The following is a 16,922-nucleotide window of genomic DNA, read 5'->3' as shown; positions in this document are numbered from 1 at the left end:
TGGGCTACTGGTGGGTCTACTGGGCTACTGGTGGGTCTACTGGGCTACTGGTGGGCCTATTGGGCTACTGGTGGGCCTATTGGGCTACTGGTGGGCCTATTGGGCTACTGGTGGGTCTACTGGGCTACTGGTGGGTCTACTGGGCTACTGGTGGGTCTACTGGGCTACTGGTGGATCTACTGGGCTACTGGTGGGGCTACTGGGCTACTGGTGGGTCTACTGGGTAACTAGTGGATCTACCGGGCAACTGTGGACCTTCTGGTCTGGTAGTTTTAGCTACCAGTGAAGATACTAGCCGCATCAAGTCGCTGAACAACAGGTTGTATATGTTTGAGAGAATTGAACCTTGTATCGCTGCAGGGTTCATTACCTTTGTTGCAGGTTCCACCCATATTATTATATGAACTATTCGAAATTGAATATTATATTATTATAGGTACATGTTATTATATGAACTATTCAAACCCAGAATATCATCGAAATTAAAAGCAATGCCCAACAGCATAGCGAAACAAGCCTACAGAAGGGCAAAAATTCATCCTGAACATATCCTCAATATTTGTATGAAGCGTCATCAGTTTACATGCATCTGTTTCTGGTCTTTAGCGTTGGTATTTGTATTGTAGTACCTAATGCATGCAGTTTATTTTGGTTGCCCGTTTTACTTTCAATCATGCAACATGCGGATAATTTGTCTTATTTTATGTACATGTGTTTATTATTTCAACGAGTGTGTGTATGTTCCTAGCATTTGTACACATTATTTTTTGTGACTGCATCATAGGTTTCTGTTGGTGCTTATGTTAATGTTAGATGTGTTTACTTAAAATATGTAATGTGTTGTGTTACACTGTTGGTGCTTATGTTAACGTTAAATGTGTTTACACAAAATGTGTTGTGTTACACTGCTGGTGCTTATGACCTTATGACCTTATGATGAGTTTAGGACGTCGTAGTCCAAGGTCACGCTGATGCGCCGCCTTCGTCGTCCTCCGTCTCCGAGTCGTTGTTACACTGCTTGTGCTTATGTTAACGTTAAATGTGTTGACACAAAATGTGTTGTATTACAGGAGGCGACCCCCCAGGCGGAGGTAGGGGAGGCAGCGAGCTACAGCAACGCTCGCTACTCACGCTACATCACGTCATCAAGCAGATCTCATCCAAGAGACTCATGCACGACAGACGGAAGTTCCAAGTAAGAATTTAGCTTAAATGCTAGCCATGGGCAAGATTTGTGTCGAGTTGTGGTCCTGGGCCTATACTTTCAAAACAAATATAACTCAGTACTCACTGCAGTGAGTGACAGAGCGCGCATTTTCTCATCGACGAAATAGTGAAGTCACGGACGGACGGACATGGCGAGCACAATAGTCCATTTTTCCATAAGTGAGAAAATGCTCTAAAAAGTTGATAGATCGTAAGTTCATCAGCCAATCATTGACGGCCTTTCAAGCAAAATCCACCAATCATAGACAAGAAAATAGTGCGTAAGTACTTACGTTCACTTGGCGAGTTTGAAAGTATGGCCCCTGGTAGTGACATGTTATGAGTGGAAGTCTTCATAAAGTTTGATAGGTACTGTATGAAATAGGATGAGTTTCAGTGACACTTTATCATCAATGCCGTGGCAAATGATTCTTTACTTAGAAGTTTTCGTGGTCAAATTTTGTACATCAAATTACCATTTTTATTGCAGGATATTTCAAGCAAGCTGTTCCCGGATTTACACGCTCTTTATAAGGTAGAAGTGGAACATTTCTTTGGACCTGCCGAGTCTGCCCCAGAAGGCATTGTAGTGTCACTACACAGAGCTCACTATTGCCTCAAGATCCTGCGACAGATGGCCACCTACGGCTTCAAGTCCCCATCTGACGTTCCTCAAGTCGCAGAATTTTACCGCAGTGTCTGCGAACAATCCAAAGCAATCTTGCTGTTTCGCAAGCAACATGAAGGTGACGAGTTAAAAGGCATCTCTGAAAAATATGCCAATCTGCTAATGAAGTGCCTCCTTGAACTTTTAGAAAACTACCCGTACTGTTTCTTGAATTATCTTGCAAATGTGCTGAGTCTGGTTACGACTCTTGTCTTCACGGACGATGGAAACGCGGTGCTTTATGAGAGGTTCACAGTTCAGTGCCTCTGCATGATCAAGAGTATCCTTGACTGCCCAGAATATCAAGTCAACAAAATCGTTGAAGAAACCAAAAACCCTGAAGCCTTGCATGCATACAGAATAAAGTCAGAGTTCTTCACAACTACGGTGTTGGAACAAATTTGCCATCGGCTTATCACGCAGTACTTCCTGTTGTCCAGGGAGGATTTGGAGATCTGGGAATCTGATCCTGAAGGATTTTGCACTGAAGTGGAAGGAGGGGATTCATGGAAGTTCAGTTTACGACCAGCCACTGAATGCCTGTTCAAAAAAATGTTTCATGATTACCGAGAACCTTTCACTCGCGTAGTTCTGTCCCTCATGACCGATGCTGTCAAAATGACGGACTCTTCTAACTTCCAAGGACTGCTGTCCAAAGATGCCGTCTATAATGCAATAGGCTTGACATCATTCGACATAGTAGAGGAGGTTGATTTTGACATGCTTTTTACAACACATTTAGTACACGAACTCAAAATCACCGACTCAAACTACCGGATTCTCAGACGTCGCATCATTTGGTTGGTCGGGCAATGGACCGATGTGCGTTTCTCCGCTGAAAACAGACCATTGTTATACGAGGCTTGCATTCATTTGTTGTCGACCGACTCTGACTTTGTGGTTCGATACTACACAGCCATGACTCTCAGAACAGCCATTGATGACTTTGACTTTGATCGCAAGTGTTTCGTGCCTTACTTGTCATCAGTTGTGACGCTCCTCTTCAACCTCCTTAAAGAGGCCAAGGAATGTGACGTCAAAATGCAGGTCAGATTTCACTCTTCCGTAGCGTAATCATTTTCTATTCCTTCTTGGTTCAATGTGGAATTCATGAATGGAAAGTTGTTCATGAATGTGGAATTCACTCATGGCTTGGTCAGTTAAATAAAGACCTTTATCGATATTTAAGATGAAACTTGACTGCATGATACTGATTGAATTTCATTATTACTTATTGTGGGGAATTTTGACAAAACCTCGCATCACTTGGATATACCTTTTTGATTTCGTTTTCTTTTACTGTGGAATCAAGTTATATTCACACCGATTGTTTGATATATATACCTCCTCCTCACTTGATCTAATTCCTAATTAACCTTAGAGCGGTCGCGTGGATTTCAGATGTAATCTTAAATTGCTCTAATAACTCATGGTTTCATATATTTAAGCCAAAGAACTTTATTTTTATATGATTCTTACTCAAGCAATTATCAAAGCTACGATATTTTTTTAGCGATATTGTGTCATTTATTTATGACACACTCTTGTATGGCAGGCGACCAATCTAGTCAGGTTATAGCAAGCGACTATTGTAAGTTTAATGATTATTAAGCACATCCATGTCCGTGCAGATCCTGAACGTGCTGTCGATCCTGATCGAAGTGATGGGAGTGGAGGTACGGGAGGCGGCCGGCCCCCTGGTACAGTTCCTACCTCAGCTGTGGCATGACAGTGAACACCACAACCTGCTACGCTGTGCCATCCTTACCACACTCACACACCTCGTCTCCTGCATGGGGGTAGGTCATGTACTTGTCTTTCTAATACATCCAGTATAATCCGTCCTTGTCTTGTAATACATCCAGTATAATCCGTCCTTGTCTTTGTAATACATCTGAATATATTTCATAGGAGTGGGGGTGGGTTTTGTCCTTGTCTTTGTAATATATTTAGGCGGTTCTTTTCCACTTCAGCTGTAAATATATTTCATAGGAGTACAGATCACGCTGGTTCAGTAAGACTTTATTAATTTTAGCAGTATTCCAGTTCATTGAAGTTAATCGTTGAAGGGATACCTGTTATTTTCTCTCTTGACAACAAATTCCTCATATTCTTCATCTCGTCATATTTATGTTTCATGGAGAATATTTGTTTCTTTTAAATTTTTTTAATAAGCCAAATCGTATTAATTGCTAATAATTCAACATACTTCAAAGCAATGATCAATAAATTCTCATAGCTCACATTATTTCTGAATGTTTAGTGATTGCGTGAAGCAATAACCAACGCAAATTCCGGAAATTAAAAAAAAAATTATACTAATGATGTGATTTCTCAAACCGACACTGAACTTGGTTTAGATAAAAATTGAGCGTATGATATTGTGCTTGATAAGCCGACTGATGACATGAGCCTTGTGCAGCGTGACAGCATTGCGATGCACGACTTCTTACTGAAAGTGTTGCATTTAATGAACTTAGTTTAGATAAAAATTCAGCCTTTGATATTGTGTTTAGTAAGGGCACATATAACATGAGGCATGTTTGTGCAGCGTGACAGCATTGCGATGCACGACTTCCTGCTGAAAGTGTTGCATTTGTCTACTGACACGACGCATGCCAGCCACGTCTACCTGCTGGAGGACGGCCTGCAACTCTGGTACTGCGTCCTCGAGAACACGCCCTCCTTGCCTGCTGCGGTCTCTGGTGAGCCTTGCCTGCTGGGGTCTCTGGTGAGCCTTGCCTGCTGGGGTCTCTGGTGAGTCTTGCCTGCTGGGGTCTCTGGTGAGCCTTGCCTGCTAAACCTGGGGCCCTACTTTAAAAAATTAAGAGTTCGTAAGTCCGTCCGCCAATCACTGACCGCTTTTCAAGGTAAACTCACCAATCACAGACGGGAAATCAGCCGCTACATGTGCATAGGCCACTATGTGTACTTGAGTGAATTACGTGCCAATGTTTACCTTGCTTTCTCAATAAAGCAATATTCTAGCTATACCCGCCTTACTAAATCTGTCTGAAGAATTGTCTAGCTGAGAAAGTGATCCTAAGCGCCATGACAGCCTGTATATATATCTTTGATGTCATGGCTCGTGTGGAGCTTTACTTACTCTACTATGTTATTTTTTTAATTTGTCTACGCGACAATTTCTTAATTGCGTATTTCCTGTCTGCTCTGGTCTGTGATGACTGTTGGCGTCCTCCGTGAGCCTAGAGAGATGGCCTTATTATTATTTTATAAATTCGCACCTATTGAACATTCATAACCTATTTTCTTTTACCTTAAATGCATCCTGCATCAGTGCCGCCTTTTGCACAGAGTCAGTCATTTTTGCCATTTTGTAGTTCTGTTTCTAACTGCATAACAAAATTTTATAGGAAATGCCTTCCTATACATGGCCGCCTGGTCAAAGATCAGCGTGTGTGTTTGTTTAATTAAGTGACTGGGGTTCGTGCTGAGAGGTCAGGGGTCTTGTTATGAATTATAGTCTGTCGTTTAGTATTTAGGATTTGGGCGATATCTTGTGCATCTTTGACTAGTTGCTTGTGCTTATGTCTAGTATATAAAACTGAGTTGGTGGAGGGTGAGAAGGACTCAAGTATTATAGTGGATTGCCCTTGTTATGTGTCTCATGAAAGAATGCTCGTGTCTTTAACACGTTGACTACGTATTGGTACATATGCGTACCACGAAATGTATTTCTCCAGGAGGTAGTGGTACATAATTCTGGTTGCCTAAATTCGGCCAAATCCAAGAACAAAAAAGGCCGATAATTCAATTTATACTAGTTTATTTGTAGGTTCCGCTATAAAAATTCCATTTATTTTTGTTTTGCAGTATTTAAAATTTAATTAGGAAGTACCCCTATCATAAATTTTAGCCGGCCAACGCAATTGAGAAAAACTAAATCACGGAATTTGTCCGGAAAAAATTGCAGTCTGGCAACCCTGCTCAGAAAAAGTACTAAAAATGAAATAATAGTACAAGATGAAGCAATCGTAGTCAATGTGTTAAATTAATTGATATCATATTATTGCGTAATTATTTCTAAATTTGTGTGTGTTGCAGGTTGCGTTACAGGCGCAGAGAGCAACAACTTGCCTGAAGTTCACAGTAACTTGCTGCAGCTGTACGCTAACTTGCTGCCTGTGCTGGATGCCTCCACGGACTACCTGCAGGGCTGCACGCAGATCACCACAGCTTACATCCTCCTCTGTCCCACGCACTTCCTGCACAGGTGCAATTAATGTCTTACTGCCCTCAATTAATATCTTCTTCCCCTCAATTAACATCTTTAATCACCGTGTAAACATTTGAAGAAATTCTATAGCAAAAAATAGCAACTCTCACTTGATAATTTCATCAGATATGGATTATGCACTTACAATGTCAATTATTATGTTAAATCAGATAAAGAAAAAAAACTGAAACGCTATCCGACTTCAATATTATTCAATATCATCTTGTTCCTATTATTAATTTAAGATATTGTACTACTTCCGTCATTAAAAGAATGGGACAAGACTGTCATAAATTTTCGATGTCTGAACAACGCCGAATTTTCAAAGTGCAAATATTCAACCTCCTAAGCATGGCTAAAGGTGATAAACGATGAACAGTTGATTGGTGATTGTCAGCTACATAATAACGTAGCCAGTAACCTCGAACCGAAGAACGTGATTAACCTTTTTAAGCGCGTTTATTTTTTAACCAACCATTTATGAATATTTTAGTGCACATGACGACCTCAGGTTAATAATCATTTGCGTTAACAAGTATTTGCTCTAGACTCCAGACTCTCATAGATAATTTCCTGCCTACAAATATTTATTTTCTTGCCACCCATTAGTCACATGTTGCTCATCAAATACGGCCGTGAGCTGCTAGGGGTGCTAAGTAATCACCTATTAATGACCTGTTATTGGTCAGGTACGGCCGTGAGCTGCTAGCAGAGCTAAGTAATCACCTATTAATGACCTGTTATTGGTCAGGTACGGCCGTGAGCTGCTACAGGTGCTGGGCGGGCTAGCCAGCGACCTGAAGGCGGAGGGGTTGGTGCTGGTGCTCAGGATGCTGGAGGCCGTCGTGCGCACCTGCTCCGTGGATGGCGTCCTCCTAGTCACGCCCCTCGTCGCCAAAATATCTTCTAGTGAGATACTAGTTTTCTCTTGCACTTATTTCAGTTTTTAATCTAGCAGGTTAACTCTTGAATACCAGGGCCATGCTATGAGAACTCGCTTGAGTACTCGCATAGGGATAAGTACATGTACGTAGCGGCCTAAGTACACGTAGCCGCTGATTTCTAGTGTTAATACCGTATGTGGGTTTAGCTTGAAAGACGGTGAGCAATTGGCTGACGGAAGTAACAATCGGTAACAAATATTATAGTTACAATGCCTCAAGACGTTCGCTGCAACACAGTATTTTTTTCAGATGGCTTGTATAGTACACAGCAGAACGCCGGCAATCTTGTTTAAATTGCATGTCAATCAAAGCTATTATTCCTTTTTTATTATGGCATTAGTTCGTATTGCTCTTAGTTACTTTTCATTAAAGTTTTATTCCGAGCATATTACCAAAAAGTAACTTACCTAGTTCTTAATTGCAGAAAATCACAAGTTTGAAAAAATGGCAACTTCTCCGGAGTCAGGTATCAGCAGGAAAATAATTAAATTTGTTCTGTATTTTTTTTTAACAAGCTATTAATTTTTTTCAAATGTTCAGAGCGAAGTCAGTGAGCTCAGGTAGAACCTCACAATGAGACTGACGGCGTACGACTGCGGACTGTCATTGATCTGGTCAGACCTTTTATAACTTACCTCGTGCAATTCTTGTACCTGGCAAATATGAAAACATCCGCGGACAAATGATACATTTCGGTAGTGAAATAGCGGTAGTAAATAGTAAATGATCTCTCTCATTCACAACGGGAACTTTTAGGTTAGGTTAGGTTAGGAACAGTTTGTGTGTCCCTAGACTTAGTGTTGAGTTTAATTTTATCTTCTTGAGTATAGCGAAGTTTTTCCCTGCTATATTTTATGTTGCTCAACTGAAAACAACTTTCTATTAATATTTATAACTCTGCTCTATATTCACTGTAATTTATTCGTCAATGCTGATTTTTAAGTATAAATCAATAAATCATTTGTTGTGAATTTTATTATATTGATTTTCTACATCCAATTTCCTCCTCAAAAAATATTCAATATTTGTCTAAAAATAAATGAATAATTCTTTATATCATTCACTTATTTTTAGACAAATATTGGAAAATTTTTAGGGAGGAAATTAGATGTAGAAAATCAGTAGAATAAAATCTTAACAAAATGATCCAAGAATTATAATGATTAATTTGCGGTGTTCCAGACCTGCTCCTGGACGAGACGAGCACCTACCCGATGATGGTGTCTGCCCAGCTGTCCCTGCTGAGCAGGATTCTGCTCGTCCATTACGACAGCTTCACTGCAATCCTGCAGCTAGTGAGTACCACTTCCTGTACCATCGAGTCCTGTACACTTGCCTGTACCATCGAGTCTCCTGTACACTTGCCTGTACCATCGAGTCCTGTACACTTGCCTGTACCATCGAGTCTCCTGTACACTTGCCTGTACCATCGAGTCCTGTACACTTGTGATGGACGACGTCAAATGTGACGTAGCGTGCCTTTTACTTGTAACTGAATAAAACCTCTTACTTGCTTTTATTGATTCATAATTTTTTATCGAATGAATGTATTTTTTTCAAGCAGTGTGAAATTATTATTATTATTATTATTATTTGCATTTTAATTATCATTACTCCAAATGATTTTTTAGCCTTACTTTGAGGACTTATTGCTCATTCGCTTCATTTGGGTTTCTTTTCAGAAGATTAAAAATTAAATTTAAATATGTCAGAAGAGATAGTGTCGACAAGAAACATTTCTTCTGTTCTGTAATTTAAAGTCAATACTGTCTCTTCTGACGCATCTTCTAGCTCTGTAATTAACAGGATTGAATAGGTAGTATAGCGGGCAACTTTTGGCCGCAATCTTGATTCTAATCCGCTGCACTTCTCCTAGCAAGACAAGAAAGAAAAAGTGTATGAATCTCTTCTTAAGAATTAACTGGTGGCTAATCAGGAGCCCTTTTCCTACCTGAACTATAATTATTAGCTGGTTCCTCTTGGGGACAGCCTCCGCCAGTTCTGTGAAAGCTAACAATTTGGTAGAACTGTTGATATCTGTGTATTTGTTTCGACCCTAATTTTGTGTTCTAATTTCGACATTCATTCTGTGATCGCTTGGCTCGTGTTTGCGAAGTTATCCTCAAGTTTGTATTAGTTGAGTTAATCTCGCGTATAATGAAATATATTTGTGTTTTTTCCAAGACTGTACGTTGTTTACGATCATCCACGTATGTAAGGGTCCGCTGGCAGAAACCGTGAGTTATAATATATCACATTTTCCCCCTACAATACTGTATATTTCCCGCTACACTATAATATAGCAGATTTTTCCGCTACAAAACAATATAGGTATCTGATTCTCCCTCTGCAATACAATATTAAATATCACATTTTCCTGCTACAATACAATATCAGATTTTCCCGCTACAATATAAAATATCACATTTTCCCGCCACAATACAATATAATGTAACAGATTTTCCCGCTACAATACTAAGTGCCCTATCTCCACCAGATAAGCCAGCACGTGCAGGAGGCAGACGAGGCGGTGCTGACGGCTCTGCTGCGTGTCTGGTGCTCACGTCTCTCCGTGGTCACGCCTGACGAGCGTCGTAAGCTGGCCGCCCTCGGCCTCTGCCGCCTCATTGCTGTCCATCACCCCGCCCTCCTGGCCGTCTGGAGCCGTGCTGCTGAGGCCATCGTTGAGGTCATCTATGACGTCACCAACGAGGACACCAAACAGGACAAACTTGTGCGTCATGTGTTTGTTATTGTTATAGCCTAAATGAGGGCAACAAACAGGACAAACTTGTGCGTCATATGTTTGTTAATGTTGTTGTTATAGTCTATATGAGGGCAACAAACAGGACAAACTTGTGCGTCATGTGTTTGTTAATGTTATTATAGCCTATATGAGGTTAACAAACAGGACAAACTTGTGAGTCATGTGTTCGCTAATATTATTATTATTGCTTAAACAAATTGTTGGTTCACTTGCACTACGGGCGAATGTGTTGAGTTATTTTTAATTCATGGCATCTGCAAACGCAAATAACGACTGCTTCTTCTGGCTTAGAATATTCTTTCTTTTACGAGTTCGTATTATTAGCTGTACGTATCAGTTATTCACTACCATTTAGTACGTTTGTGGTGACTGAAATCAAATTCATTATTCTAGCATGTCTAGCATCTACTAAAATCCTTGTGCGCCATGCATACTTATTATTATTATTAAACTATTATTTAGATTACCTATTTTTTGTCTAATACCCTCGATTAATTTCGCACTTGAGCATAGTATTTTAATCATGTAGGAATATCATGTCAATAAAATATATACTTGATAAATATTATGTACAATTAATTTAACTTATTCACAGCTGCAGCATATATATTTGAACGAAGAAATCCCTTATGTATTGATAATAGATGGAATAATAATGCAATGATTAACGTGTATACTAACGCAGCCTTGTGACGACAGGTGATAAGTGACAGCGACTACGGCTCAGTTCAGCCTGACGAAGCGAACTCTTCAGCGTCCTCTTCGTCAGCGGTGGACCCGAGCTACCTAGCCGCCCTCGCCGAGGACGATGATGCCCCCAGGGTCGCCTACAGCGAGGACCCGCTAGCTGTCGACCCTGACTGCGAGCACAGCAAACGGCGTCATGCTCTCGCCAGGATTGATCCTGTGCATAACTTCCCTCTGCAAGGGTTTTTTGGCAACGCTCTCATGGAGTTCCAGAGGGCGGCGCCCCCCGAGACCGTCCAGCACGTCATGGCCAACCTCACTGATGAAGTGCGCGCCGTCATCAGAGATGCAACCTCCAACCTCTCCTTTAAACCGTCATAATCACGTCAGAATATCTTCTTATGACGCCCGTGTACGTCATAATTGTTCTCCAGTTATGTACCTCTCCTTTAAACCGTCATAATCACGTCAGAATATGTTCTCATGACGCGCATGTGTGGCATAATTGTTCTCCAGTTATGTCATCACGCGTCGTTATGACTCATAAAATAGTGTTGTCATATTGACCTCACTATAGGTCATACCGACCTCGCAGTTGACGTCACGATGACATATCTTGAATGCATAATTGTGACGCTATAACTCATCAGAACAACACTTTGTTATCACGAGCTCTGCTGGTGTGAGTACAACATGCCCAACTGAATATAATTATCGCATAGAGAATTACGGCACCTCCTCAAACGCATAATTCGGTTACGCAAAATGTACGCGTCAAAAAATGAACAGATTGAGAGCGGATCTATTCTTGTACTACTCTATGTATTGACAATTGCAACCAGAAAGGTTGTCATTTGCATCACGTTATTATGTTAAAAGCTGCTTCAGGGGCCGTTTCTTACGTTAAAAGCAATGTTTCGTTGAACTGGAACAATCTCACAGTGATGTGTATAATCTGCAGTGTGTTGTGTAATTGGTTTGCATTTAAATGCTCTCGATGTCCTTTGAATACTTTAATTTTTATGCCCACGCAAAAGTCTGGTTTTAATTAAGCTTTGTAAATAATCATTAAAGCATATCGATTTGTAGGCGGGTGCTTTCGTTACAATTTTTATGAATTTATTGCACATGGTTCAGTTGAGTAGATTATAATGATCTTCACTAACTGATCTTTCATTTCTCGTGAATTTATTACACTGTTTCCTCGAGCTTCATTTAATTGCTTCTATTCTACGTTCAGTCGCAAGTTCCGAGTTTCACTCTTCATCAATTCTATCTATCGCACTCCACTTCTCTGTTCAGCTCTATTGATATCATGAACAAGTCTCACTTAACTTCTCATCGGTAATATACAAATACATACTGATTTATTTGGTTTGCCTCACGTCCTCGTGTGCAAATAATCAAATTATCTGGCAGCTTTACATAGTCAATACCGCTGAGCTGTTCAGCGGTCTGAGGAGAAAGACACCCGAACTCTTGGAACTGTTCAGTCGTCTTAAAGACGACTGCTACCCATACCTACATCTGCGGTTAACTGCCCTTCTTTTATATTTCTATGCGGTGATCTCCAATTTGTTAAAGAGACTACAAATAAATCAGCTCAGTGCTCTATTTGCAACCATTGCCTCTGCCTCCTTCTTGGGCTGCGCTCACGCTCCTTCACAACGTGTGGCTCTGTGAACGAACTTCAATTGATATGCCCTGACGTACTAGCATTTGTTCGTGCCGTTTTTTCTGTTCTACGTAATTTTTGTTTTTTTTTTTTTTCATTTTTTGGTGGTGTCAGATTTATTCTGCTGTTCTTAATATCATTGACTAGATAATTTTTTTCTTGTGAAGGGTACATAAGCCATCATCACCCGATGTGGTGAATGATTTATCTGCAAATTTTTGGAAAATGCGCCCGTGCATTCTAAATCATTGTTGTTAGTTGCAAGGGGGCAACAAACCCGTTTGTTTCCGATCATTTTTGGCGTAAATATTATCGACAAATTTAAGTTTATTACTTGCCACATGCTTGTTTATGCTTAGTCTCATTCGATTGATTCGTATTGCGCACAAAGTGATAAAATTGTAACATGTGTTTCTACAGAAATGATGTGCTGACAACTCGCGTAATTTTAGAAATTAAAAGCAGCTAAACTTGCTGTGAAAATGCTCTGCTCTTGACACATAAAATGAGGGACTTACGATGCCTCAATTGTTTTCCTATGCTACAAAAAAACCCACATTTTCTGTTTAAATACGCGACATAAGTAATGGTAAAGAGTATTACTTATTGACTCTAATTAGTTCAGTAACTTAGAAGAGTCAGCTACCGTTGACTGTCAAGTTGTCTGTTGACAAACCACATCTCCGTTTGATGTTTCCCTGGACTGCCGCTCTGAACAAATCGGCTTGAATAATTAGTGCCTAAAGGAAAATCTTGTCTGGCAAATTTTTCACAATTTTTCCGTAGACCCAATGAAATATTGTACGCGTTTAGAAGCAGCTGTTACCACCCAATAAGTTGTAGGTCAATTCGACCTCGGCAACAAATTTAATTGTGCCAACTTTTACTTCTGTTAATAGGGAATTATTTTTTAATTTTTAACAGTTTTTAAACAACACAGACAGTCACGATAGTTAATCTATTTCCCCAGTGGAAAATATTGATGCTGTCATATTTGTCATAGCAAATATTAATACTTTGCGATCATATTTTCTTAGTTATGATATTTTCATCCTGTTGAATATGCAATTCATTTTCGGTTATCATTTTTCTCACTCTCGTTGCTTTCATGACTAAAGCTGAAGACTTGCTTGAACCACATTATTATGTTTGTATACTTTTTATTATATTGTTGAGGAGAAGTTAATTGACGGCTATTAACTATTTTTGACCATTATTTTGAACTCTGCACTGTCACTGCACGAAAGTGTTCAATTGAATCAATTGGGATTGTGTGTTCTTCAGTACTGTTTATTCTCCATTTATTCTCGAGCAATGAATGAGTTTTGTGTAAGAGTACAGTTAGTGAGCATGCCTTCCTGTAAAAGTTGTTAAGAATGATGAACTATCCCCCAGTAAGCCGGTATACTTTATCACGAAAATGCCTGGACTTTTTTTACATGAATCTTACAGGTTCTACTAATTGTCTCTTTGGTCAGAAGGCCGTCTCGTAGCAACTTGCTTTATTACATTGCTATTCCTTCCAACGTTCGAAGAGTAACACGCTGAAGAAATATCTGTAATGAATCTAAGATGTAAGTTCTCTTTATTTTATTTTGTACTATATTTTCTCTGTGGTTATTTTGCATAAGTTTTGCTGTTAGTATTCAGCAATTTGTATCAATGTCATAAGACTAGTTTATTTACTGTAACTTATAAGATTTTTTTAAACGTCGGTGCTATGCTTCATGAGGGATTTTCTTTGCCGCTGCCTCGACTATTACTAGTGATATTTACGTGTGTATACAGTATTTAACCATTTTTGTGTAAGTGTATGTAAATGGTACGTAACTTTTTGTTGTATACAAGTAAACAGTACGTAACCTCTTGCTGTTTACGTGTATATAAACAGTACGTAATCTTTTGCTGTATACAAGTAAACAGTATGTAACCTCTTGCTGTTTACGCGTATATTATCAGTATGTAACCTCTTGCTGTATACGCGTATATAAACAGCACGTAACCTCTGGCTGTTTACGCGTATATAAACAGTACGTAAACTCTGGCTGTTTACGCATATATAAACAGTAGGTAATTTTTCCTGTATGACGTGACATTAATCAATGAGTGACGGCATTCACATTGTATTTCATGTGTGTTACGAAGTAAAGGTGAACATGACGACCGTTTTTTCGGTGCTGTTTTGGTATCACACGAGTCTTGGATGACCGTGAAATCGAAGGCTGTGTACGTGTTGTTCTTGACATTATTATCCTGCATGCTGTTGTGTACACATAATATAACACCGTTTTAGACGCGACTTTTATTTCATCCTTGGAAATTTCATTGCTATGAAATTTATTGTTATTGTATATTATGACTCCTTAGGGGGGGACTTCTGACGGGTGTCTGTGCGCGTCAGAAGTCCTATGGGATTTCGCGCTCCTAGGGGGATTGTTCCTGAGCGCCCCACCGCTGAGCTCGCGGTGTCTGACTGTAGGTCTCAGTTGTGGGGTTAAGTTATTATGTAGGTAGGATTCCTTACATTTCCCTTCTCTGTCTCTCTCGTGCGGGCACCGGCGTCCCGTGTAAGCGACCTCTTGTTCGAGTGTCTTAGTTTCTGTTGCTTTCCACCTGTCCCTCCTTGTCACTTCGTCTCTTTGAGATGCTAACGCTGCTTCTTTCGAGCCAGCTTCAGCGAGCTGGACAATTGAGACCTTCCGCCCCTTGTGGGTGATGAATAATTCGAGACTTTGAACAATTGAGACCTTCCGCCTTACTGGCGATGTTACATTTTGACCTCCGGCGCGAAAAAGCTTGATAGCTGAAGCGCTAGCAAACCATTCTACTACTACTATCTTCACACGAGCAGAAAACGGACGTAACACTGGAACACCCTTTTGCCATGTCAGATTGGGTGAGGATCAATGAGCCAAACAATGGCAAAAAGTTCACCGCTATCTGAACAAAGTCTCATTCATTTCCCTGAGCATAAGAAAAGCTCTCAACCTCGTTGGGCTTCTGAGTCTGTAAACGTGAGTGAGAGGACCTCTTTAGAACGTAGCTACCTAAATTGCAGCAGCGGCTGTAGCATATTTACGATAACAATGTAACACATGCCGCAGACAATATTTTATTGTTAGATATTAAATACACAAAAAATATAACTCAGTACTCACTGCACTGAGTGACATAGAGCGCATTTTCTCGTCGACGAAAACTTGGTCACGGACGGACATGGCGAGCACAATAGTGCATTTTTTCCATAAATGAGAAAATGCGCTAAAAGGATGCGGTCAATTGAGGGCATCGTGATGAGCCTCTTTATATCCGTCAAACTTTGCAAACTTTCTGAATAAAATTCTGAGAATCTGACTTATTCGTTCTACATCGTGTTAAATGCATATAAAGTAGTGAATTCGTTTAGACAAACACATCAGTAGATTAATAGAATAGAATTGTCGGCACTGAAGAAATAGGCCCATGGCCTGTTGCCGATTCTTGTACTTTTCGTGACTTGATTCACAAGGGACCGGGCCTTTTGAACCCGATCTTTCCATAACTGACGATTGTTTGCGATAGCTGCTGGACTTATTGCCTGGTCCGTAATTTGCTAGGCATTTTAAGACTGAACATATGCTCCTGCATAGCTTCGTCTGGACTTTTTGCCTGGTCCGTAATTTGCTAGGCATTTTAAGACTGAACATATGCTCCTGCATAGCTTCGTCTAGTCTGCTATTGAAGATGTTCATACTCGGAGCGTCAACAATGCTATCAGGGAGGCTGTTCCACATGTCGGTGACTCGAAGCGAGAAGAAATGTTGTCGCGTGGATGTGTTATAACGCAGTTTTTTAGTTTATAGCCGTGGCCCTGGTGTTGGTTCTTTCAAATTCTAGGACTCCGGGGACCTTGTATAAACCGTGGGTATACTTGTATACTTCACTGAGGTCACCACGCAGACATCGATAACGGAGGCTTGGAAGCTTCATAAGCTTTAATTTTTCTTCATAAGCTTTAATTTTTCTTCATAAGGCTTACCTTTTAATCCCGGAATTATCCTTGTTGCACCTCTATGAACACTCCCGACTAAATTTCTGTCCTTTTCTAGTTTTGGTGACCGCTCGGCGTTTCCAAACTCTATGTTCGGACGCACAACAGCGAAAAACAACAGCTTCATCGCTTCTGCATCTTGAAACTCGCAAAAGCGTCTGATCAGTCAAAATCGTTGGCTTTATTAACTTATGCTTCAATATGCTTAGAAATTTTCAACTCGTTGTCGACATTGACTCCTAAGTCTTTTCCCATTGTCGACTTCGACATCATGACTTTGTCGTTGCAACCATGTCTTCTCATATTGTAATCTTGCTGTTCATTATTCTTGCCAAGGTGGATTACTTTACATTTGTCAGCGTTAAAACTCAACTGCCACTTATCAGCCCTATTCGGGACATCATGAGGAGCCTCTTGATGTCCGTCAAAATTTCTGAATAAAATTCTTGAGTATCTGACTTATTATTCGTTCTACGTCGCGTTAATGCATATATGTATACTAGATAATTAGTCTAGACAAACTTAATCGTAGATTAATATATCAGATCTTGAAGAAATTCTTTCAAAATTCAATAAAAGTATATGTAAAGTAGAGATGAGAGTAAAATATTGTTTCATTGTACATGCTGACAAGTGTAAAGTACTTCACCTTGGAAAGAACAATGAACAGCAAGATTACAGTATGAGAAGACATGGTTGCAACGAGAGA

At 40.1% G+C, this 16,922-nt stretch overlaps 1 protein-coding gene across 1 annotated transcript; it reads left to right on the top strand.

Moving 5' to 3' along the window:
• Nucleotides 1–1,070: 1,070 nt before the first annotated feature.
• LOC108680363 (importin-11) lies at nucleotides 1,071–14,475 on the top strand (the record flags this gene model as incomplete). Its single annotated transcript, XM_047883621.1, is given in 10 exon segments — nucleotides 1,071–1,195; nucleotides 1,697–2,920; nucleotides 3,505–3,672; nucleotides 4,425–4,578; nucleotides 5,939–6,107; nucleotides 6,862–7,019; nucleotides 8,237–8,349; nucleotides 9,552–9,788; nucleotides 10,521–10,866; nucleotides 10,949–14,475. Coding segments are annotated over 10 exon segments (2,616 nt in total). The 3' UTR covers nucleotides 10,972–14,475.
• Nucleotides 14,476–16,922: the final 2,447 nt, after the last annotated feature.

The sequence above is a fragment of the Hyalella azteca genome, unplaced genomic scaffold, assembly GCF_000764305.2.
Source record: "Hyalella azteca isolate HAZT.00-mixed unplaced genomic scaffold, Hazt_2.0.2 contig1718, whole genome shotgun sequence".
NCBI lineage: Eukaryota > Metazoa > Arthropoda > Malacostraca > Amphipoda > Hyalellidae > Hyalella > Hyalella azteca.
The sequence above is the reverse complement of the archived record's forward strand: the minus strand, read 5'-3'. Positions and strand labels throughout refer to the sequence as shown.